At 38.2% G+C, this 25931-nt stretch overlaps 1 protein-coding gene and 1 pseudogene across 3 annotated transcripts in view; both read right to left on the bottom strand.

The window, feature by feature from the left end:
- Positions 1-25931, bottom strand: part of MORC1 (MORC family CW-type zinc finger 1) — a 181382-nt gene that overhangs the window by 87105 nt on the left and 68346 nt on the right. For all 3 annotated transcript variants that reach the window (XR_012024102.1, XR_012024103.1, XM_072811549.1), the window contains exons 15-17: positions 10983-11111; positions 7720-7825; positions 2674-2812 (exon numbers count right to left, since the gene is read on the bottom strand). Coding sequence is in view for 1 of the 3 variants with exons in the window: in XM_072811549.1 (XP_072667650.1) it covers positions 2674-2812; positions 7720-7825; positions 10983-11111 (374 nt within the window). In the remaining 2 variants the exon portion in view is untranslated. The remainder of the gene's footprint in view (positions 1-2673; positions 2813-7719; positions 7826-10982; positions 11112-25931) is intronic.
- On the bottom strand, positions 25452-25907 carry LOC140624744 (ERI1 exoribonuclease 3-like; annotated as a pseudogene).

The raw sequence follows: 25931 nt of genomic DNA, 5'->3' as shown, positions 1-25931 counted from the left end.
CATGAAGGAAAAAGTCATTGTTAATCTCCCAAGTCTTCATTTATAATGTTTTTCTCACCTAGAATGCCTGCCCTGTCATTTCCCTGTTTACCCTAAATACTCTTCGAGACACAGTCAAGTGCCACTTCTTCTGTGAACCCTTCTCTGACTAAAGCTGTCCTCCTCTGGGATCCCTGGGTGGCTCAGCAGTTTAGTGCCTGCCTTCGGCCCAGGGCGTGATCCTGGAGACTGGGATCGAGCCCCATGTTGGGCTCCCTGCATGGAGCCTGCTTCTCCCTCTGCCTGTGTCTCTGCCTCTCTCTGTGTCTCTCTCATGAATAAATAAAGTCTTCTAAAAGAAAAGAAAATGACATTTAAAAAAAAAAAAAGCTGTCCGCCTCTCTCTGCGTAATAAACTTCTATTGTGGCTTCAGTTGTGATCAGACAAATGCTTAACTAGTATTGTGTGGTGTGGCAGTGGTTGCTAATTTCCAAATAGCTATTAGGCTTGGTCCACAAAAGGACCATTTATTATCTGAGTGCATGTTCTATTTATTGATCCAACAAGTATTTACTGAGTACCTACTGCTTGCCAGGCACTGCGTTAGGTAACAGATTTATGGTGAACAAAACCAAGACTATCCCTGCACTCACAGAGCTCACATGGTGGTATCAGGGGTACTCTGTCTTCCCCATAACGCCTGGCATGGGACGCACCCAAAGGTAAGTATGTGCTCAATGACAGCCTTAAAATTAACAGGTTGCCTGCCTATGGTTGGCAAATGCTAAACAAAGCTTTCCTCGAAGACCACAAAACCAGGGTCAGTTAAGGGCACAGAGTGCTGAAAGTGAGTTGAAGACACTTGGATGACCTTCATGAAAAGGGGGCAAGGGAGGAGGGTGAGGATTCTTGGGTCCTTTGGACTGATGGGAACAAGTCTCTATGCAAATACTGCTAAGCTTGTTTACATGTAAAACAATCTGAATCTACAAACTTGGCTCAAGTTCTTATGAAAAACTCAACTACCAAGAAAGAAAGAAAAAGCAAAACGGATGGCCCAAATTTGTTACCCCAACAGCTACCGTCAAAATCTCTACCTTAGTAATGAATAAAAAATTCCAATATAAAACAAACAAAAAGGTAATTAAGACTTTGTGATTGGCACTATTACTATCCAAGGGTCAGCAGCGACCTCCATAGAAAAGAAAAAAAGCATCCAGAGACTGCAATAAAGACGGGGTCATTTCAGGAGAAGCCGTCTGCCTTGGCAAATCTATAGGGAGTGGCAAACAAGAAGCAAAAAACCAAATGAAGACATTCTACACTGGGAAGATCTGACTTTACCTACTTGTTTATTAAAATAACTGCAGGCTGTGATACCCTTACTTCTGACCTCTGTTATCAAACCCATGACTAGAGGCTCTAAGAACTGTAGATAGTTTCACCAGTTTGGAGGGACAGGGAATGCTCAAGAGAACGTGTTTGCAAAATTGACTCTCGGTGTCTTCCCAAGAGACCCAGAGACTCCAGACTAAAAGGGAAGGTCAGGTTTCTTTGATTGTGGTCCTAAGCGGTGGTGGATTTGTATGGGAGATCCCTAGTAAAGTGGGAGAGGTAAGATGAAATGAGGTGGAAAGGAAAGTTGATCTTCTCAAAGCACAGGAATATATGTAATAATAATAATAATAATAATAAGACGCTAAGCCTGAGAATCTTTATTCCTGCTCCATAAAAGAATTTCCTATTCAAGTATTTTACTTCCTGACATTTACAGAGGAGTCAACACATTTGGAAATGTGCTGCTGACCTCCTCAAGTTCTATTTGAGGAAGTTGACAGGCTATCCAATTTAAAAATGCTGAATTTGGGTATTGAACCTATAAAGTAAACAGAGATCTAATTACTTTATTAGTTAAGAGATTAAAACAGTATTTCTGCATAGCACTTTTTCTTTCCTTTGAAATTGTCATGGTTACTTATATTTACTGATGGTAATGCTTTATTTATTGAATTTTCTTAACAATTAAGTGACACTGAGTTCCTGTATTAATAGGCTAATATTTTTTAAAAGGACAACTCTTCACCTCAAAAATCCACCCTCAGGGAAGAAGCCCAAAGAAATAAAAGGAGCCTAGGCTTTGCAATCATACAGACTTATGTCCCAGTCTTGACTATGTCATCTGCACAAGGCTCTCTGTGCATCTGCAGGGTGGAAACAGATCCCCCTGCTTCTCACATGCATGGTCATGTGGATTGGCTTAAATATTACAGGTAGTATTTTTTTTTTTTTTAACTCTCCTCCCTTTCTGAGCCTCTGGGGCACTTGAGCTTATCTCTAGAACAGTCCTTAGAGCCAAAATTAAAAGAAAGGTGACAAGGGGCACCTGAGTGGTTCAGTGGCTGAGCATCTGCCTTTGACTCAGGCCGTGATCCCTGGTTCCTGGGATCAGGAGTCCCACATCAGGTTCCCTGCAGGGAGCCTGCTTCTCCTTCTGCCTATGTCTCTGCCTCTCTCTCTGTGTGTGTGTGTCTCTCATGAATAAATAAATTAAATTAAAAGAAAAAAGATGACAAAAAAGGATGGAAAAAAAAGAAGCTACACAAGTTACAGGGATAAAGCACATTAGTTGATTCACACACATAAAACCAACAGCTCGAGGGTTCAAGTAGAGTTTGGGAAGACTAACAGCTCACCTGTGGCTGCTGTTCAGCCAGTCGGCTGTGGTACCTTTGCACCACCTCTTGAAGTTGTTTCTCTTTCTCAGTTTTTGATGGCGACACTGTGTTCATGGTGCCCAGAGGGATGGAAGGTAGGCGTTCTGCTTGACAACAACTGCACAATCAACAGGAGACAACGTCAGGAGGAAATAGAAAACTACCGTCAGTAAAAGATGATTTACTTCTATAAACAGATACTCCTTATGCCTTATATCCAAAACTTGAATACGAAGCAAGAGCTGCAAGTTGATGACTTTAGGTAACACACGACATTAAATCTCTAGTCTGCAAGGCAAAGAGCTTAAGGGAAAATGTGGAAGATGGCATATTTACAAGAATGGGAGAATATATATTCATTATTTCACTAATGCTTCATTTATCCTGCATTATCATGAAACAAAGCCTTTTTGCAAAAATGCTTTTAGATAATTGAAGCTTATCTCATTATTGCCGAATGTCTTTTTCCCCAAAAAAATTCAGATAGAAATCCATATGTCTCTCTAAACTACACCAAATAATTCTGCTTCTGAAACACACCGAGCCACTGTGAAGGCTGACGGTGAAGCGTGGTGTGGGATGCGGTGCTCAGTGCCAGGCCCGGGGGTCACCCCTTTGTCCTGGGTGAGCCCCGTGACCCCGGCTGCGGCACGCTCACATCCTCTGCTCGGCTGTCGTGGCGGACCTGCTTTTGGCAGCCACTGTGCTTCCCAGCCTTACTGCTGTTCGTTCCTAATCACTGCTGGGCTAACACACGTACTATAGAATCAAGGAGAACTGCATATAAATGAACAACAAGCGGACTGTGGATGAGCCTCCCTCGTTATGGTTACATAAAATACTAATGACTTTTGAGACATATGGCTTGGGAGGTTAGAGGCCTTTTCTTTCCCCTTCTACTTTTGGTTCCGTGGCTGTGTTCTGGGGAGCTGAGTTAGCCAAACTATCAAGAGAGGGAGATGCTATAGTTTCCTTTGGGATCAAGGCTTGTCAAGGATAAGATGTTCATCTCTCATCGGGCATGGCTTTATTTCAGGCATGGCTAGGAATGTTCAGGAGTGGGGCAAAATGCCAAGCTCAATTCTAAGAGCCTGCTTTACGTAAGGGTTTTTCTATTATTAATAGGAACCAAAAAGAGGAGGAAGGGACAAAGTCTGTATGAAATGAATGTGCTATTACGCTAGGACAGGGAGAAGGAGGTTGAGACTAGAAAGAGGGCCTTCTCCCTTTTGAAACAGTTCAGGAAAAGCAAAGCATATCAAACCCATGATTTCTGTTTTTCAGGGCCACAGGATATATTTCGGTTCTCCCTAGCAAGAAGGAAGAGTGAGGAACTACAATCATATTCAAGTACAACTGTGAAAAAACACTTAATTCCCACCCACATATGGTATTTGTTCCTATTGTTACTTTCAAAAAAGGTGGTAGAGAAACAAATCCGGGGACATCGACTATATATTTACAGCCACCTGCAGTATTGATTTGAAGGCATCTGTGGAGTGGGACCTATATAGGCTTCTATTTCATTTGAAAAAATTAACATTAACATAAAAACATTAAGTTTTTATTCAGAAAAGAGAAACTTCAAGTATCTTAATAAAATACAATCCTTTCAATTATCTTTAAAGAATTTTAAATTGCAGTATGAGCCATGGGTATTTTAAACATCCTTTTCACAATTCAGACATTTTTGGTTCAATCAAATGATAGGCATCATTTTTACCCTACTGGTGATTCCTATTTTCAAATGCAGATAAACGCATAGCGTGAATGTAATGGAAATGGTACTGTGATAAAAAATGTCTAGCCTCCCTGTGTGTTTAAAGTGGAAAAGAAAAAGATTCTCTGGTGGTCCAAAAAAGAATAGCTTCATTTTACTTGGCCCGAGTCACCAACTCTGAATACTACCATTTGTAATACGGTGTTTTTTGCCACCACAGAGTAAACGACTGGCATTAGGCTTCCTAAAATGTAGAAGGATACCCTCAGAATCTAAAAAAAAACACAAATGAATAAGCAAATAAAAAGCAGGATCAGACTTATAAATATAGAGAACTGGTGGTTGCCAGAAGGAAAGGGGTGGGAGGATGGGCAAAATGAGCAAAGGGGAGTGGGAGATACAAGCTTCCAGTTTTGGAATGAGTAAGTCACGGGAATAAAAGGTATAGCCCTGGGAATGTAGCCGATGATATTGTAATAGTGTTGTATGGTGACAGATGGTAGCTACACTTGTGGGGAGCACAGCACAACATATACAGATGTTGAATCACTGTGTTGTGTGTAAATGTTGTACACCTGAAACTAATATAACTGTGTGTGTCAACTAAAGTTGAATTAAAACATTTAAAGCACATACACAAAGAGGATGCCTTCAGGGAGTGGGTGTGATAAGGCAGAAAGAGTACAGGTTTGCATCAAAAGGCTTGGCTTCTAGTTTTAGCTCTAGGGAGGCAAGCTGCACGAGTCACTGGCCTCACTGTTTTCTCTGAGAAACGATGAATGCTCACACGGGTATTGCGAAGAAGAAATGGGGTAACATATATAATTGCTATGTAAGAGAAAGCTGTTATTATGTTTCCTGCCCAAGTTCTGGTTACCTAGACATTGTTCATTTAAATGCTATTCCTTGGCATTAACCCTGCTGACAATTGGCAATTAACTGCAGACAATAACACTATACTGTCTGTAAACAGAGATGATGCTACATTTTACCCCATTACTCTGGCCTTTCATTTACTGAATGTTGCCTAATAACTATATTGTACTTCCCATCACTTTATTTTTATTTTTTTTTTTTCCCATCACTTGAATACACCGATTTTATGTGATTCTTCTCAAATCCAATGGCATAGGGGTTGCTATTTTATGGAGTGTTCTCCAAGTACTCATGGTCATTCCTACTGTATTGAATTAGAGCTGTTAATGACTTCTAATAAAGGAAGTGTCAACTCTCAAGTAATTGCCTCATAATCATGCGTTTCTCTTTACATGTCCCCTAAATCTCTTACTGCCACATTAAGCATAGTTTTTATCCTCATCTTTTCAGTGGGAATGAAATACACATGGTCAAAATCATTGTCAGTATATTTCAAGAATCAAGGACTTAAATTATAAATATAGAACGACTCTGCATCGTAGGCTTTGAAGGACCATCAGTTTTCTGTCAATGTGGCTAAATTTCTCTTGCCTGTCATCACAAGAAACACTGTTTGGGCGTGCAAAAAAGACAGAATTGATGCAGAACTGAAACTAATCTTGCAATGCTCTGTGATGGCAACACCACTTTTCAAGGAGAAGAGGGTGAGGGTCAGAGACACCAGTTCACAGACAATGGTAAACTAGAGGTAAAGAAAGCTGGAGAGGGCAGATCTCAGTTCGTGGGTCCAATAATGCCCAAGGCTGGGCTATGAAATCATAAATATATGTTAGATCTGTGGGGAGCGACCTAAATTCTCAAAGCTTATAACTAAAAAGCCCCAGTAACCACTCAGTAAATTGTACTCCTAAGGGGCTCAGCTGGACTCAGCAAAGATGCAAAAGATACTCTGATTACATCTTATTCTAAGTGATCGACAGCGGAGTTAAAGAGATGTTCTGTTGCCTACCCAAGATTTCACAGCTAACGGAGCCAGAGGAATCAAACCCAGGCCGTCTGGCCCCAGTTTCAGAACTCTGGACTAATGCTGCGTGAAAAGCTCTTAGCTTACAGGAAGGGATCAATATTAGTAACTATTTTTAATATTGAAACTGCGCCAATCTTGGCTCTTATGTGGGAGACATTTAAGTTTCAAGCCAGGCTAGAACCCAGATAGGAGTCACAGACCTTGGCCAGTAGCCTCATGAACAGGTTTCTTAGCCCCCGTTGGGCTTCAATTTTCACTTCTCTAAAATGAGGGAAGGAGGCTAGATCAGTATTTTATAATCATGCTCCCCAGAGATCTAGGCTTTTTGCAGAGAGTATGGAATAGAAATGAGAAGTGGAGTCTTTGGCTCTCAAGATTCCCAGCTTCCAATTTAATCAGGAAAGTTCTGCATTTATCTTATACATTTGGGGTCTGGACAAATTTTATTTGGCGAAAATGAGTTCTGCTGCAAACCAAGAAACAAGAATAAAAACCCCTGGGCCATGGGGAATCTAAGAGCCTTTACCACTTTTGGCATTTTCCTTAGTCTCTAAATATGGATAATTTGGGAACTCCAGGTAGAAGGGGTAGTAGCAGCAGTATCTCAATGTTGGTGTGTGTGTGTGTGTGTGTGTGTGTGTGTGTGCTTTCTTTTTCTTTTTCTTTTTCTTTTTCTTTTTCTTTTTCTTTTCTTTCTTTCTTTCTTTTTTTTTTTTTTTTTTTTTTTTTAGGGCTGGATAAAAATAACCAAACAGGAGTTATTACTCTAATGTCTATATTAGCAATATTGATTCACTTATCCAGGCCAAAGAACTTAGAATTCCACGGAGAAACAATGTTTCATTTAGGGTGCCTACATTAAAGGGGGATCCTCATCCTTTCCCCACCAAGGAAAATAATGTAGGTCTAAAGGGCCTGTAATAACAGAGACATTCATCAATACTTAATCGGTCTTTTTCCCGTTTTAGTCTGAACTTCTTCCTCCAAGAGCACAAAGCAATGAAATCAATATAAAACTTAAATAGAAAAAGCACATGGTCTAACAGGTTAGTGCCCCTGGAGACACCCTCTGGATAAGCCTCCTTTACGATAAGGCCATATGTTGTGTGAAAATGAACTGGAAGGCAAAACTCAAACACTGGGTCATGGTCTCCTGCTGGCAGAAGCATAGAGCTGCACATCCCAAAGTTTGCAAATAGCTACATGCAGGTCTCTTATCTTGATGGAAAAGCACACTAATGAAGTATCTTTCCACAGGTGGCAAGGAGCTAGAAAGAGTTCACAGGGATGACAGCTATTAAGCTAAAATTTATCTACAGCTGACATATATTCCTGTCTCACACATATGCATTTTAGGAATTAAAAATGGATTAACAAATTCTAGAAAACTATAAAAATATACCTGTTTTCCAAGAGGTTAGGATTATTAGCACAAATCCAGAGGTCAAAAAATTCTTTTTCCTGATAATGAATAGAAGAAGGCAAGACTCTCCATTTAAGGCAAAGATCTGATAATGAAAACAAAATCACACAAAAGAAAGATCACAATCAGGAGTGAACCCAGCAGAGTAACATGTCAGACTGCACATGCCAATGACGAGGGCACCTGGCTGGCTCAGTGGGTTAAGCATCTGCCTTTGGCTCAGGTCATGATCCCAGGCTCCTGGGGTCAAGTCCCACATCAGGCTCCCTGCTCAGTGGGGAGTCTGCTTCTCCCTCTGTCCCTTGCCCCTGCCCGTGCTCTTTCCTCTCTGCCATGCTTTTACTCTCTCTCTCTCTCTCAAGTAAATAAATAAAATCTTTAAAAAAACAAAAACAAAACAAAAAAACCCTCGAACGTATGATGTACCTTTCAACCCAGAGACAAGTTAAGCCATGACCACACACTTTACATCTGATGGCACAACTAGTCTAGGATTCTATCAGCTACCCCAACACACCACAATAAATTACTGTTATTATTGTTGTTATTGTTGTTATTGGTTCAGTTCTTTCCAGCTGGTTCCTGCTCCTTTCAGCCAGAAGAATCTTGGTAATAGGTCCCTCCCCACCTCTTCCTGAACCACAAGAAGACTTCTAGTGACCCAACTCTTCCATTTTCTCTGATCAACAATCCCTCTGCTACCACCACTTTCCATGTCCAACCACAAAAATAACATAACAAGGAAAATCAAGCTCTCTGAACCATTTACACAGTTCCTTGCTCTGCGCTTGTCTCTTGCTTTTACCCCATCCTCCAGCCTATTCTGGAGTTCTGACTTGTCTATTTCTTCCTTTCATTCCTTTCTTCCCTGTAGAACCATGGCACTCCAGCCTCTCTCCAAGCTCTTCTCAAATTTAATCCTGAATTCTATCCACATAGAATGGCTAATGGCTCTTAGGTAAATGTTCTGTCTGTTCATCTAAGATTAAGGCAGTATGTACAATGGTTAGGAACACATAATGTTCAAGTCACAGTGGTAAGAACTAGAACAGCTCAACCACTTTCTACCTTTATCATCTTGGACAAATTCTCTATGCTTCAGCATCATCATCTGTAAAAAGACATTAATATTATCACTTATTTAAAAAGATCATTGAGGATTAAAAGATGTAATAATGATAAAAGCCAACATTGCTGGGCATTATTTATGATGGTAAATTTTATGTGTCAGTTTGGGCCATGGGATACACTTGGGTATTCGGTCAAGCATTATTCTGAGTGTGTCTGTGACGGTGTTTTGGATGAGAACATTTGTACTGATGGACTGAGTAGATTACCCTCCCTAATGTGAGTGGGCCTCATCTAATTAGTTGAAGGCCTGCATGGATACAAAAAGGCTTATTGTTCTGTTAGCAAGAAGGAACTACTTTTCCTTCCTGACTGCTTTGAGCTGAGACATCAGTTTTTTTCTGCCTTCAGACCCAAACTAAAAGAACAGCTCTTCCTGAGTATCAAGCCTGTCAACATTCAGACTGAACCTACATCACTGGGTCTCCCAGTTCTCAGGCCTTCAGACTCAAACTGGAATTAAGCCAGTGGCTCTCCTGGGTCTCCAGCTTGCTGACTGCAGGTCTTGGGAGTCTCTAGCCTCCTTAATCATGTGGACCAATTCCCCACAATTAATATCTATCCATCCATCCATCTATCCTATTGCTTCTGTTTCTCTGGGAGAACCCTAATAATATGTTAACCTAAGAACTTTGTAAACTTTATATGTGTTGGTTCACTTTATTTACACAAAGCTGTATGACGTAGCTACAAACACTAACTCCATTTTATAAGTCTGAAAAACTGGGGCTTAAAGAGCTTAAAGAGTTGCCCAATTTCATGTAGCTCTCAGATACTGGAGACTGGATTCTGGAAGTACCCTGCACACATCAAAAACACACAGTAACTTTTAGCCATTATTGTTATCATCCAACAGGTTGTTGCATATAGTCATGAATTTCCTCAACTGTACCTTCTAAATATCTGTGTCATGTATGTTCTTCTTAAATCGCACAGCCACGCCTATCTTCAGACATTTACAATTTCTCCCCTGGACCCTGGATGATGCCAGTCAGCTCCCCACTGACCCCCACCTTTGTGTTAGCCCTCCTCCAAATCAACCTGCATTGAGCTCTCAGAGCTACCTTACTACAAGTTACATATGACGCTCAGGTCCTCCTTAGACCACTCAGGGAAAAGGTGGGAGAGGTGTTCCCTGGGCCATAAATAACTACAGAATTTTGCACATTATTAAGCACTTTTTTGTTTGCCTGGCTGCCTTCCCCACTGGGTGGCAGATTCCTTGCAGATGTAAAGTATCTTTAATTCTCTAACCCTTTGTACATCGGCTAGAAGATGTATTAGAGGCACACAGTAAGTTTTCAATGCTTCAGTGATGTTCTCCTACTGAAAGACTCCCAAAGCCTCATCATTACTTATCAAAGTAAAACTCCTTACTCTGGCATTCAAGGCCCTCAAATAGGTTTGCTCAAACTAAATACTCTTGTCTCTTATTATTCATTCATCATTCATTCAGTAGTCAATTACTAAGTACTATATATTTAACACCATGCTAGATATTAAAAATTTTTAAAAACCATTTTAATTATTCTATCACAAAAATTCTAGCTGAAGTATATACACTTGATATTAACACACATTCCCCCACTACATCTCCGCCTCTCAAAATTCTAACTTTGAGAGCTATAGAGGAAGATGGCAGCAGAACTGAAGGAGCACAGGTTCACCTCATCCCATCACATCATCCTAAAATGCCCCAGACATAGACCTGAAGACTGGCAGAAAAAAACTCCACAACTAAAGGGAGAGAAGCGGCCACATCGAAGAAGCTAAAAACAAACAAACAAACAAACAACAATAACAACAACAAAAAAAGCTACTTTAAAGACCATGGCAAGGGCTACCTCTGTCAAGAAACCTGGCCTCAACTTCCTCCACCTCCTTTTTTTGAAGCCTCAAATAACTTTATGCCTTTTTGACATCAGTTACCTAATTTTCATCTCTATTACAATTAGTCTCATACGTTTCTGAACCTTTCCTAGACCCAACCTCCTTGAAAGCAAGAACTCTGTCCTACCCACCTCTATCTCTCCCATAACCCATTTTTTAGCACAAAGATTTGCTATTGGGAACTCACTAAATGTTTGCTGATGGGAATGAAATTCAACACTCACCACATTGAATGATGAATGGGATAGCCAGGGCTTTTCGTCTTTGATATTGAATAGTATCTAAAGATTTCTCCATGTCTGTGTTATGCTGGTATCCAAATTCATTCCAAAACAATGTTAGATTTCTATTACCTTAAAAAAAAAAAAAAAGGCAGGCAAAAAATGATGAAAGAAAATTAAATCAATAAGATTAGGATGATAAGCAAAGTTTGAATATAAACACGTGTATATACAATATGATCTCAACTGTGTAAAAACTAATACATATACAGAAATAAGAAATAAAAATATTAATATTAGTTTTCTCTGCGTGGGTGAAATTTGTCTTCTGCTTTATTCTTGTATTTTCCAAACTATATACAATAAATATATTACAACTGCAATATTTTTAATAACAAAATTAAACACAATAGATGTTAGAAAAACATATACATATTGTAATAAAATATACTGACATTTAAAACTTTTTTCTTAAATACTCCCACAGAAGCGACTGTACTGATGAAACTTAAAGGCCACTCTTCAGACTATTGATAGATATTTATCATCTTGCCTCACAGCCAGTTTTTTTCACCGTTATTGTATCTCTGGTCTCCTTTCCAGTCTTATGTCCTACTGTTGCCCCAGATTCTATACTCCCCAAACATACAAAACAAAGACTATATATATTACAACACTGTTTAAACAGCAAAAAAAAAGAAAAAAGGAAACAACATAAAAACCTAAAATAGGAAACTGACAAACTCTATTTCCAAACAAGGGACACTAGGCAACCTTTAAAAGAGGTAGTTAGAGCTAAATGCATAGTTTTGTCAAGATCTCTTGGATAGAATGTTAATAACTTTTTTTAAAGATTATCTTTTTTAAAAGAATGAAACAGTAGGCAATTTTTGAAATTTATAAAAAGCTTATGTATACACAACTTTAATGGATATGTATTCCTATTCCTGAAAGGAAATAACAGAAAGTTTTAATAGTAAAAGAGAGAGAGAGGCACTGGGGAGAGGGAGAGAAATTGAGAAGGGGGGGGGAGACATTTCCACTATTCATTTTTTACTTTCTGAACACCTTGAATATTTTCACATGTGCATATATTGCTTTAAAAACTTTAAAAAAAAGAATTCAGGTTTACCATTCTGTCCAATATGGTAACCACAGCCACATATGGATACCAAGCACCTGAAATGTGGCATTTCACCAATGTACAGTGAGAATCTCACATACACACCTTGGAAATAAAATACATGCAGTAGAGCCAGCCTCATATCAGCCTTAACATATGACTGTATAATCCATGCAAAATACAAATAAATATCCCACTCCTTACTATTCATGTTAAAGTTTAGGTTCAGCATGTCACATGCCATTAAGACCAGCAAGGAAGGAACTCAGTCTTCAAAAGAAGTATGAATTTGGGCCAGGCTGAAAGCTGCCCTCACAAATTCCCAGCTTTCCTACTTTATCTCTTCACAAAACTCCTAGCAGCTCTCACATCAAATTTTGCTTCTTGGGATCCTCTCAACTCAAACTCTTGACTTTCAGCTAATTGCAGCAGTTAGTCTTGGCCCAGCCCAAACTTCACTTCTTCACTGCACATCAGATCTTGAAATATTCTTTGGTGTCTGGACAGGGCTTGTGAGACCTCATTCTCTGATTTCCACATGAACTACTCAGTTCTTACTATGTCAAAGTAAGAGGTGCTGCAGATTAAAGTCAGATGGCTTCGAGTGCTATCTCTGCCACACATCAGTTGTATAACTGGGAAGCTACCGAATTTTCTTATCATAAAGTGTTTACAACAACTTTCCTTACAGAGTTATCACAAAGAATAAATGCGGTGTATTAAAAACTATAGCATTCTGCAGAAATTTAAGTCACTGCTGTATTATATTTATCTTCTCTCTAAATATTGCTTCCCCAAGGATACTGTACCTTTTCAAAGGAGGAACTGTGCTTTATAACTTTGCATCCCCTCAACACAGAGCTCAGCATCCTGCACATAACAAGCCCTCAAAAAATGTTGCTGCTAATCTTGACAGAATACCTTACTAATGTGCCGTGTGGGTTAAAATGAAGGTGAAATCATCTCTCCATGAAACATTAACTAAACACAGTTAACACAACCCAACTAACTTCTAAAACAAATATCAGCTGTGAACCCCAACATAAAACACCTTAAGGGTGGTAAAACTACTAGGATGTTAGAAATACAGGCACATACCTCTCAAGGGTGCGATGATCCCTGCTCTGTGACCATATCACCCTTTAATGCTCATGCATTACATTTTACTTTACTTTATGCCTCTTTTTCCCTCTAGATAGTGAAATCCTTGAATACAGTGGCTATGTTAGGATCTTGTTTTTAGGACACACAGAGTTTAAGGTCTACTTATAAGACAAAATAATACTAAAGAATGATTGGCTATCAAAGCAGAAGACAGAGCACTCAGTAGCCCCAACATCATGAGCAGGTCTGATAGAAGGTATTATACTATTCAAAGCAGATATCAGAACAAAGAAAATAGTTATTCCCTCTGGGAGTCAGAAATGGCTTTTTCTAACTGTCAACAGAACTTCAACTCTTCAACTTTTTTTTTTTTTCCAGATAGAAACTACTCCAATGTGCACAACTTACAACATGTTATTAAAACAAATTTCCAAGGACTGGACCCTTAAGACTAGGCAAATGCTTCAGCAAGTAAGCCGAAGGGATGGCAGCAGGAGGAAACATAGTGCCAGTTTCTAATTTTTTTTAATGTGTTACTCTGTAGAGATTTATACAGATACCCTAAAAAAAAAAAATTCCTTCCATACAAGGGAACCTCCACCAGGCTATCAGCGGCTTTTTCAGCAGAAATCTTGCAAATCAAGAGTGTGGGATGATATAATCAAAGTGCTAAAACAAAACAAAACAAAAACGACAACAAGAACACCACCACCTGCCAAGCCAGAATAATTTACCCAGAAAAGATGCCCTTCAGAAATTAAGGAGACACAAAGAATTTCCCAAACAAAAGCTGAGGGATTCCATTACCACCAGATCTATCTTACAAGAAATGCTACAGGGAATTCTTTAAGCTGAAATGAGAGGATACTAATTAGTAACTTGAAAACATGAAAATATAAGATTCATTGGTAAATGTAGGTATATAATCAGATTCAGAATACTCTAGTACTGTCTTGGTGGTATGTAAATCATTTAACTGTAGTATAAAGGTTAGATAAAAGTATTAAAAATCACTATAGTAATTCTTAGTGGATATATCATATTAAAACATGTGAATTGTGAAATAAAGAATGTAGGGAAAGGGAGTAACAAGGTAGAGCTTCTGTATGAGATTAAAACTAACCTGTCATAAGCTTAAAATAAACTGTTATAACTAAAGCATGTGTTATGCAAGCCTCAGAGTAACCACAAAGCAAAACCTATGATAAACAAAAGTAAATCAAAACAAACAATAAAGCAAAACAAAAAGATAAAGGATTAAAAGCATTAAACTACAGAAAACCATCATATTGCAAAGGAAGACACCAAGAAAGGAAGAAACAAAGGAGCTTAAAAACAATAATTAAAACAGTAAGATGGAAGGGCACTTGGGTGACTCAGTGGTTGAGCATCTGCCTTTGGCTCAGTTTGTGATCCTGGGGTCCTAGGATCAAGTCCCATATCAGATTCCCCACAGGGAGTCTGCTTCTCCCTCTGCCTATGTTTCTGCCTCTCTCTGTGTCTTTGATGAATAAATAAATAAAATCTTTAAAAAACTCAATAAGATGGCAATAATAAGTCCTTATCTATCAATATTTATGTAAAATGTAAATAGATTAAATTCTCTAATCAAAAACATAAAGTGGCTGAATGGATTAAAAAAACAAGACCCAATTATATGGTGACAATAAGACACTTCAGTTTTAAGGATATATATAAGCTCAAAGTGAAGGGATGGAAAAAGATATCCTATGCAAATAGGATTCATTAAGAGGAAATAATAATCATATATATATGTATGTATGTGTGTGTGTGTGTATGTATATATATATATATATATATATATATATACATCTCCAATATTAGAGCACCTAAATACATTAAACAAATATTAACAGATTTGAAGGCAGAAATGAATGAGAATGCAATAATAGTAGGAGACTTCATTATCCCACTTTCAACAATGGATAATCACAGAGAAAAATAATAAGAAAATAATAGTGTACATGAACCATACTTTAGAGCAAATAGATCTAAGAGACACACAATATATCATCCAATAGCAGTAACATACACATTCTTCTCAAACATACCTGGAACATTCTCCAGGATAAATTATATCATAAAGAAGTCTTAACAAATTTACAAATACTAAAATCATTATGAAATATCTTTTTTTTTTTTAATTTTTTTAAAATTTATTTATGATAGTCAGAGAGAGAGAGAGAGAGGCAGAGACACAGGCAGAGGGAGAAGCAGGCTCCATGCACCGGGAGCCTGACGTGGGACTCGATCCTGGGTCTCCAGGATCGCGCCCTGGGCCAAAGGCAGGCGCCAAACCACTGCGCCATCCAGGGATCCCTCTTTTCTGACTATAATACTATAAATGAGAAATTAATAATAGAAAAAATTCAAAAACAGGTAAAAATTAAATAATATACTCTTGAGTAGCCAATGGATCAAAGAGGAAATCAAAAGAGAAATTTAAATATATATTGAGATAAATGAAAATAGAAACAGCACACCAAAACTTAACAAATGCAATAAAAGCAGTTGTAAGAGAAAGTTCATAGTGATAAATCTTTACATTAATAAACAAGATGGATCTCAAATAAATAATCCAACTTTCCACCTCAAGGAGCTGAGAAAAGAACAAATGAAACCCAAAGTTAGAAAAAGGAAGGAAATAGCAAATATCAATAGGAATAGAGAACCCTTAATTAAACTAAGAAAAAGGTGAAGACTCAAAATCAGGAACCAAAGAGGACATATTACAATTCATACCCCAGAAATACAGAAGATAAGAGAATTATGAACAATTATATGCCAACAATTTGCATAACCTAGAAGAAATGAGTAATTTCCTAGAAAGATACAAATGTCTAAGACTAAATTATGAAGAAATAGAAAATCTGAAAAACTTGTAACTAGTAAGAAGGTTTAATCAACAATTGAAAATTTCCCAACAAATAAAAGCTCAAGACCAGATGGCTTCACTGGTGATTTCTATCAAACATCTAAATAACAATTAATGCCTCTCCTTCTCAAACTCTTCCAAAAAACTGAAAAGGAGGGCACATTTCCAAACTCATTTTACAAAGCCAGCGTCATTTTGATTCCAAATCCAGATGACACCAGAAGAAAATAAAAGTACAGGCTAATATCACCAATGAATACAGATGGAAAACTCCTCTAACTATTCAACAGTACAAAAAAAGGATCATATGCCATGATCAAATGGGACTTATCCTTCGATAAAAGGGTGGTTCAAGTACACAAATCAACAAATGCAATACACCACATTAATAGAAGGAAAGATAAAAAAACATATGATCATCCTAATAGATATAGAAAGGGCATTTGAGGACAACAATACGCAAAAGCATGAAACTTACATCACATGCAAAAAGTAACTCAAAATGAATTACAGACTTAAATGTAAGACAAAAGCTCATAAAACTCCTGGAAGAAAATGTAGGCAGTAGCTTTTGAGCATCAATCTGAGCAGTTTTTTGGATCCTCTCTGGCAAAAGGCAGCAAAAGCAAAAACTTAACAAAAGGGACTACATCAAAATAAACAGTGTGGCACAGCAAAGAAAACCATCAACAAAACAGAAAGGCAACCTACCAAATGGAAGAAGATATTTACAAATGATAATAAAGCCAATGAGGGGTTAATATCTAAAATATTGCACAGAAGATCCCACAAAGCTGGAGGCATCACAATTACAGACTTCCAGCTACATTACATAGCTGTAATCATCAAGACAATATGGTACTGACACAAAAAAAGACACATAGATTAATGGAACAGAACACCCAGAAATGGACCCACAACCATATGGTCAACTGATCTTCAACCAAGCAGGAAAGAATATTCAATAGAAAAAAAGACAGTCTCTTCAACAAACGGTGTTGGGAAAATTGGACAGCCACAAGCAGAAGAATGAAACTGGACCACTTTCTTACACCATACCCAAAAACAAATTCAAAATGGATAAACGAGCTAAATGTGAAACAGGAAACCATTAAAATCCAGAGGAAAAGACAAGCAGCAACCTCTTCAACATTGGCCACGGCAACTTCTTTCTAGACATATCACCAGAGGCAAGAGAAACAAAAGCAAATATGAACTACTGAGACTTCATCAAGGTAAAAAGCTGCACAGTGAAGGAAATAATCAATAAAACTAAAAGGCAGCCTCTAGAGTGAATGTTTGCAAATGACATATGTGATAAAAGGTTAGCATCCAGAATCTATAAATAACTTACCAGACTTAGTATCCCAAAACAATTAATCCAATTAAGAAATGGGCAAAAGACATGAATAGATAATTATCCAAAGACATCCAGATGGCCAACAGACAAATGAAAAGATGCTCAATATCACTCATAATCAGGGAAATGCAAATCACAGCCACAATGAGATACCATCTCATACCTGTCAAAATGGCTAAAATTAACAACACAGGATACATGAAATTGGTGAGGATGCAGAGAAAGAGGAGCCCTCTTACACTGTTGGTGGGAATGCAAACTGGTGCAGCCACTCTGGAAAACAGCATGGAGATTCCTCAAAAAGTGTGTGTGTGTGTGTGTGTGTGTGTGTGTGTGTTTATAGTATCAATATATAATGGAATATTACTCAGCCATTAAAAAGAATGAAATCTTGCCCTTTGTAACAACATGGATGGAGCTAGAGTATATTATGCTAAGAAAAATAAGTCAGAGAAAGACAAATATCATATGATTTCAATTATATGTGGAATTTAAGAAACAAAACAGATGAACATAGGGGAAGAGGGAGGAAGAGAGAGAGGCAAACCATAAGAGACTCTTAAGTATAGAGAACAAACTGAAGTTTCCTTTAGGGGAGGTGGGTGGGGGATGGGCTAAATAGGTGATAAGTATTATGGGGGCACTTGTGATGAGCAATGGGGGTCATATATAAGTGACAAATCACTAAATTCCACTCCTGAAACCAATATTACACTACATGTTAACTAACTAGAATTTCAACAAAACAAAAAGATATAAAGAACTCACTCAACTCAATATAAAAAAATCCAATTAAAAAATGGGTAGATGACTTGACACATTTCTCCAAAGAAATATGGATAGGCAACAGACACATGAAAAGATGCTCAACATCACTAACAATTTAGGAAATATGAATCAAACCACAATAAGATTATAAGATTATCACCTCATAACTGTCAGAATGGTTATTATCAAAAGACAAGAAATGACAAGTGTTGGAGAATGGATGTGGAGGATGTGGAGAAAAGGGAACTCTGTGCAAAGTGAGTGTTAATGCAAAATGATGCACCCACTATGGAAAAAGTATGAAGTTTCAAAAAACTAAAAATAGAACTACCGTATGATCCAGCAATTGTACTTCTAAGTATTTACACTAGTTCAAAAAGATATATGCATCCCTATGTTTATTACAGCATTATTTACTACAGCCAGGATATGGAAACAACCGAGGTGTCCATCAACAGATGAATGGATAAAGAAGATATGGTATATACATACAGTGGAATATTACTTAGCCATAAAAAGAATGAAATCTGTCATTTGTGACAACCTGGATGGACCTAGATGATATTAAGTGAAATAAATCAGAGAAAGAAAAATACCACATGATTTCACTTATATGTGGAATCTAAAGCAAAACAAAATAGAAACAAACTCATAGAGAAAAATCTAGTGATTTCCAGTTGGGATGAACAAAACAAGGGAAGAGAATTAAAAGTTATGAACTTCCAGGGTTCCTGGGTGGCTCTGTCAATTTAGCATCCAACCCTTGATTTTGGCTCAGGTCATGATCTCAGGGTCATGGGACTGAGCCCGCCATGGGGCTCTGCGCTGAGAGGAAAGGCTGCTTGAGGTTCTCTCTCCCCATCTCCCTCACTTCCTCCCCCCATGCAATCTCTCTAAAATAAATAAATAAATGAAAAGAAAGAAAGAAGAAAGAAAGAAAGAAAGAAAGAAAGAAAGAAAGAAAGAAAGAAAGAAAAGAAAAGAAGAAAGAAAGAAAGAAAGAAAGAAAGAAAGAAAGAAAGAAAGAAAGAAAGAAAGAAAGAAGGGAGGGAGAGAGGGAAGGGAGGGAGGGAGGGAGGGAGGGAAGGAAGGAAGGGAGGGAGAGAGAGAGAGAGAGAGAAAGAAAGAAAGAAAGAAAGAAAGAAAGAAAGAAAGAGAAAGAAAGAAAGAAAGAAAGAAAGAGAAAGAAAGAAAGAAAGAAAGAAAGAAAGAAAGAAAGAAAGAAAGAAAGAAAGAAAGAAAGAAAGAAAGACGCACGCCTAGGTGGCTCAGCGGTTTAGTGCTTGCCTTCAGCCCAGGGCATGATCCTGGCGTTCCAGGATCGAGTCCCATGTCGAGCTCCCTGCATGGAGCCTGTCTCTCCCTTTGCCTGTCTCTCTGCCTCTCTCTCTCTCTCTCTCTGTCTCTCATGAATAAATAAAATCTTAAAAAAAAAAAGAAAGAAAGAAGGAAGGAGGGAAGGAAGGAGGAAGGAAAGAGAAAAGGCGCAAATTTCTAGTTATAAAATAGTAAGATACAGGGATACAAAGTACAATATAGGGAATATAGGTAATAATATGTAACAACTTTGTATGATGACAGATGACAGATACATTTATCATGGTGAGCACTTCTAATATATATAAATGTTGAATCAATATGTTGTACGCTTAAAACTAATTTAATAGTGCATGTCCACTACACTTCAATTAAAAAAAAGAACACTGACAAAATTCATTATCTTCTTAAGATAAAAACTCTCAACGAATTAGGTATGGAAGGAATGTACCTCAATACAATGAAGGCTATTATGTAAAACCCATAGCTAATATTATATTCCATAGTGAAAAGTTAAAAACTTTTCTTCAAGATTAGGAAAAAGACAAGGATAACTATCCTTATCATTTCTATTCAACATTGTACTGGAAGTCCTAGTTAGAGCAATTAGATATGAAGAAAAACAAATAGCATACAAATTAGAAAGGAAGAGCACAAAAAATTTTTTCTGGTTTGTAGATGACATGATAGTATACCTGGAAACCTAAGACTCTACCAAAAAACTGCTAGAACTAATCAGTAAAGAGAAAGGGTACAAAATCAACATACTAACATCAGTTGCATTTCTGCCACTAACAATGAACTGTCTGGAAGAGAAGCCAAGAAAGCAATCTCATTTACAATATCAAAAACAATAAAATACTTAGGATTAAATTTAACCAGAGGTAAAAATCCTATATTCTGAAAACTGTAAGACACTGATGAAAAAATCTGAAAAGATACCAAATAAGTGGAAGGATATCTCACGTTCTTAGGCTGGATGAATTAATATTTTTTTAAATGTCCATACCACTAAAAACAATCTACAGATTCAATGCAAAAGACATATACAAAAAACAATCTCCAAATTTGTATGGAACCACAGAAGACCCTGAAAAGCCAAAACTACCTTGAAAAAGAAGAAAAAAGCTGGAGACATCACACTTCCTGATTTCAAGACATATTACAAAGCTACAGTAATTAAAACAGTATGATAGTGGCATAAAAATAGACACATAGACCAATGGAGCAGAAGAGAAAGCTCAGAAATAAAACTAGTCATATATGGTCAACTAATCTTTGACAAGGGTACCAAGAACACACAATGGGGGAAAGACAGTCTCTTCAATGTATGGTGCTGAAAAAACTGGATATCCACATGCAAAAATATGAAACTGGGCCCTATCCTATACCACTTATAAAAATGAACTCAAAATGGATTAAAGTCTTAACCATAAGTCCTGAAACCATAGAACTCGTAGAAGAAAACATAGGGAAAAAGCTTCTTGACACTGATCTGTTTTGGATGTGACACCAAAAGCACAGGCAACAAAAGCAAACAAACAAAACATAAAAATCAAACAAAAAACAAGCAAGACTATGTCAAACTGCAAAGCTTCTGCATAGCAAAGAAAACAATCAGCAAAATGAAAAGACAACATACAGGAGGAGGAAAATATTTGCAAACCGTGTAGCTGATAAAGAGGTAAAATCTAAAATACACAAGGAAAAAAAAACAAATAAAATAAAATAAAATAGACATGGAACTTGTACAATAGCAAAAAAAAAATCTCACACTCTGATAATAAAATGGGCAAAGGACATGAATAGATAGTCGGCCAAAGGTACATGAAAAGTTGTTAATCATCAGGGAAATGCAAGTCAAAAGCACAACATGACTTCATACCTGGTAGGATGGCTGTTATCAAAAAGAGACAAAGATAACAAATGTTGATGACGATACTGAGAAAAGGGAACCCTCATGCACTGTTGGTGGGAATGTAAATTGGTACAACCATTATGGAAAACAGTATGGAGTTTTCTCAAAATATTAAAAATATAACTACTATATGACCCAGAAATCCCACTTCTGGATATACATCAGAAGGAAATGAAATCAGTATCTTAGAGAGATATCTGGACTTTCATGTTCACTACAGCATTGTTCATAATAGCCAAGATACAGAAATATGGAAACCTATATGTCCATTGATGGATGAATGGTTAAAGAAAATATGATTAGATAACAGAATATTATCCAGCCATAAGAAGTTGGACATCCTGCCATCTGCAACATGAATGAACCTGAAAGCCATTACCTTAAATGAAAAAAAAAAAAAAAACAGAGAAAAACAAAACACTGTATGGTATCATTCATACACAGAAATCTAAAGAAAAAAATAAAGTTGAACTCATAGAAACAGAAAGTAGAATGGTGGTTGCCAATGGCTACAGGGTCGGGGAAATGCTGGTAAGAGGGTAAAAGCTTTGAGCAATATGGTGAGTTGAGGATCTAATGTATGGCATGGCAACTATGATTAGTAGTACTGTACTGTGTACTTGAAATTTGCTAAGAGAATAGATCCTAAGCGTTCACCTCCACACATATGCAAAAAGATAACTGTGGGAGGTGAAGGATGTGTTGATCAACTTGACTGTGCTAAATATTTCACTATGTTTATGTATATCAAATCACCATGCTGTACATTTTAAGTACATACAATTTTTAAAATAAATTATATCCTAATATAGCTGGAAAAAATTCTTGTCTATCCTAGTCCAGCAAGAAACAGTAACATTAATAATAATTATCATTCATTACATTAGGTTGGTCTTGCCTAATGCTGTGGTATATAATTATGGACATCTGGTTATATATTTGTATATGTGGCTTTAACAACTGATGTTTTTGTTAATGTTTTGTTAATGTCTCTTTTAAGATTTTATTTATTTATTCATGAGACACAGAGAGAGAGGCAGAGACACAGGCTGAGGGAGAAGCAAGGCTCCCTACGGGGAGCCCAATGTGGGACTCGATCCCAGGACACCGGGGTCACAACCTGAGCCGAAAGCAGACGCTCAACTACTGAACCACCCAGGCATCCCCATTTTGTTAATGTCTTGATGAGGGTTTTTTTTAATCGCCCCTTCATCTAGAAATAAATTAAGAGAGGTAAAATTTCAAAGTTTGAAAAGAATTTGATTTTTTTAAAAATCTTTATATCTTAAATATTTCCACTTATAAAGAGTATTATGAAGGGGCGCCTGGGTGGCTCAGTCTGTTAAGCACCTGCCTTTAGCTAAGGTCATGACCCCAGGGAGCCTGACTTGGGTCTTGATCCCAGGACCCTGCTTCTCCCTCTCCTCCTCACTTGCATTCTCTCTCACTGTCTCTATTGTTATCTCTGTCTCTCTCTCAAACAAATAAATAAAATCTTTAAAAAAAAGAGTACTATGAAGATAACCCAAACTTTATTAACTCCAAAATTGTATTAACATTATCAAGGCATTCTGATCTGAAAATTCAGTTTATTTTGCAAACAGGAAATGGCTGCAAGCACACAGGTAATATTCAAAATTATAAAAGAATACATATCTTGAGATTTTTGCTTGAATAATCAACAAGCTTGTTAAATTAGTGGAATAATCAGGGATTAATGCACACAGAATTAAAGTCCTAATTTCTAGAATGAGTATCTGAAAGCAACTGAAAATTTAATTTACTGCTAGCTATGTATAGAGTACTTTACTCAGAAGATTGCAAATGTTTAAATTAATCTGATTAATTTTTCAGGAGCCTTTTAAAACTCAGGAAAAATAATGGGAACTGTTGTAATAACTTACTAAACATTTCCCAAACACCAGTAACTAAAAGAGCAGCTCACAAAGACTCTGCATCTTAAAAAGAGGAGAAGCCTAACATCCTCCTAGATGTTTCATATCTGTTCACAGAATGTACAAAGACATCCAGGGAATCAATTAGCCAAGAGAAGAAGTAATAAAATTCAGTAATAAGCTACCAAAGCAAAGCTGTAATGGTTTCAATCAAAATAAGGAAGGCTAAAACAGTTATGAAATCGAAGGACCAGGAAATCATAAGATGAAGGTGCTCAAATCAGGTCCCTGACTTCAGGTAGTTCTGCAACTAAATAGATGATTATATTCTATTTTTAAAGATCTCCTGAGATAGAAATTACATATCCATCCTCAGGGGATTGGACAGCATGCCTCCTCCGCTGTTGAAATTGTCCTGTTGATCGTTACCCCTCATTCTTAGCTAAAGGCAGACATCAGACCCTTCCTAAGTTGATCCATGTGTGATCACTGATCATTTATATTCATGATGGAGTCTCTTGGTTAGAGATGGCAAACTGGTTTCAACCAACACGCCAACCCTAATCAATTCAGAGTGATACCTGTACACTCTTGAGGAGGGTTCTGAAGCCAATCGCCAAGGCGGCTTAGAGAGTCAGCAGGGCCCATGGCACAGGAGCTGCTACATGACCATCTTCCCCAAGTACTTTATGTGAACTGATGGACAGCAAAGCAAGATGTCTTCAGGGCTGGGGAAGCTGCTGACAGCCCCTTGCCTTCCCTCCTGGGGCTAGTGGCCTGGGTTGGGCAAGTCTCACTTCACTGGGATGGTCCGTGGCAGCCACAGCCAGAATGTTTTCACTTCACTCTACTGTGAGCACAGTAGGCTCCAGGGCAAAGCTCCAGGAGTTGGAGGAATTGGTCCAACTCCCTGGAAGTGTCAACTTCATTACCTCACCCGGCAACATAGCATCATTTTCTCTTGTTCCATATCCGTAGTTTCCCATGAGAATCTCCTTAAGCTGCAAAATAATTTCAGAACCACTAACCCTGACCCCCGACCTGAGAAAATACGACAAAAATAAATAAATAAACAAACTGAATTCTGTGTGATTCTAGATTTTACTACCAAAACTACATCAACACATATTTGAAAAACTGTAGCGTATGTATGTATAAGGTATAATGCCGTTTTAGCCAATTTTTGGTAGACAGGGATTCCAAGATTCCAAACCATACTCTAAAGCCCTCTAAGGGCTCCCTGGCTCCCAGCTCAGAAACATGCTTTGCCTGTGCTGGACACTAGAAGGAAGAGGGTTAGGGGCCCCACGACAACAAGCCTTCAAAACCAAAACTGACAAAACTTAGGTTTCCTCTTTGTCATCCCTCAGGAAGAAAAAACTTTTACTTTCTCTTTTTAGGTTAAAATTTTTTAAAAATCATTTTCACTGCTTTTCTGTGCACACACTCAACTTTTCTAATTCCCTCTATAATGGGGAAATTAAAATTAGACATAATAATCTAATCTAAAGCATAGTCCTAGAATTGTGTCATTATGGGCAATTGCCTAGCCAGCCAGCTCACTCTCCTGAATATCTGGGTTAGCAAAGTTTCTTTCTACCAGGATGTATTCAGACATACACAAAGCCCACTGACTTACTTATGTTCTCAGAAATCTAAAGATTCAAACTTATTTTTTTTTTCTCATTTCCCTGACTAAATTTATTCAGTGACACATTCACAGCGGGGATGGGACGCAAGATGGGGCCTGATCTGACCTGGAGTCCTGGGGGCACCACATACCATGCACTACAGATGGGAGGGGGGGCACTAGGGGGCTTGGTGGTCCCAGCAGAGCCTGTGTACCAGGGGGGAGGCAGTGAGTGCCTGGTCCTGCTAGCCCAGGCCCACAATGGGAAGGACTAACACTGGGCTGAGGTTGAGGGGTTGGGGTGGGGGACACAATATGTCTGCTCCAAAGGGGCCCAGTGGCCAAGTCCTTCCCCAGGGCACAAGCCCACATAGCAGGCTGGGGGACACTCTGGATATAGAGCTGTGTCACTCTCCCTTTTCCCCTCAGGAGAGGGAAAGGAGGCTCTGGGCTGGGCCAAGCTACCCTGTCCTGCCCCACCCTGTCCTTGGCCAATCAGACTGGCAATATCTGCTTGACAATGAGACTTGGTATGCAAGTATCTTCATGATTTTAGAGATGTTCTTACAGTCATCTGTGCCTATGTGTTACAGGCTAAGGTCCTTATTTGTGTCTAGAAGTCCATTTTTGGGCCAGCAGCCCATGGTGAGGCTGTAAACCTTTTTTAGATTAATCCACTGCTTGAAGTAATCTTCCACTGGCAAGCCCGAATACTGGCACTGGCCCAAGGCCCAGGAGCATGATTTTCAAGTCCCAGTCTCCATAGGTGACAAAAGTTGACTTGATGTTTGGATGACCCTCTCCAGCACTTGCTGTAGGCTTGGCAGACCATCCACCACAGCGTGAATAATCCCAGTGAGCTCTCAGAAGGGGGTAGGCTGTGGATGCACCGCGGGCTGGGCATGATCAATCTCCATGATCTGACCTCATAGCTTCAGGAT

The sequence above is a fragment of the Canis lupus genome, chromosome 35 (assembly GCF_048164855.1).
Source record: "Canis lupus baileyi chromosome 35, mCanLup2.hap1, whole genome shotgun sequence".
NCBI lineage: Eukaryota > Metazoa > Chordata > Mammalia > Carnivora > Canidae > Canis > Canis lupus.
Note: the sequence above shows the minus strand (reverse complement) of the source record. Positions and strands in the feature narration are given on the sequence as shown.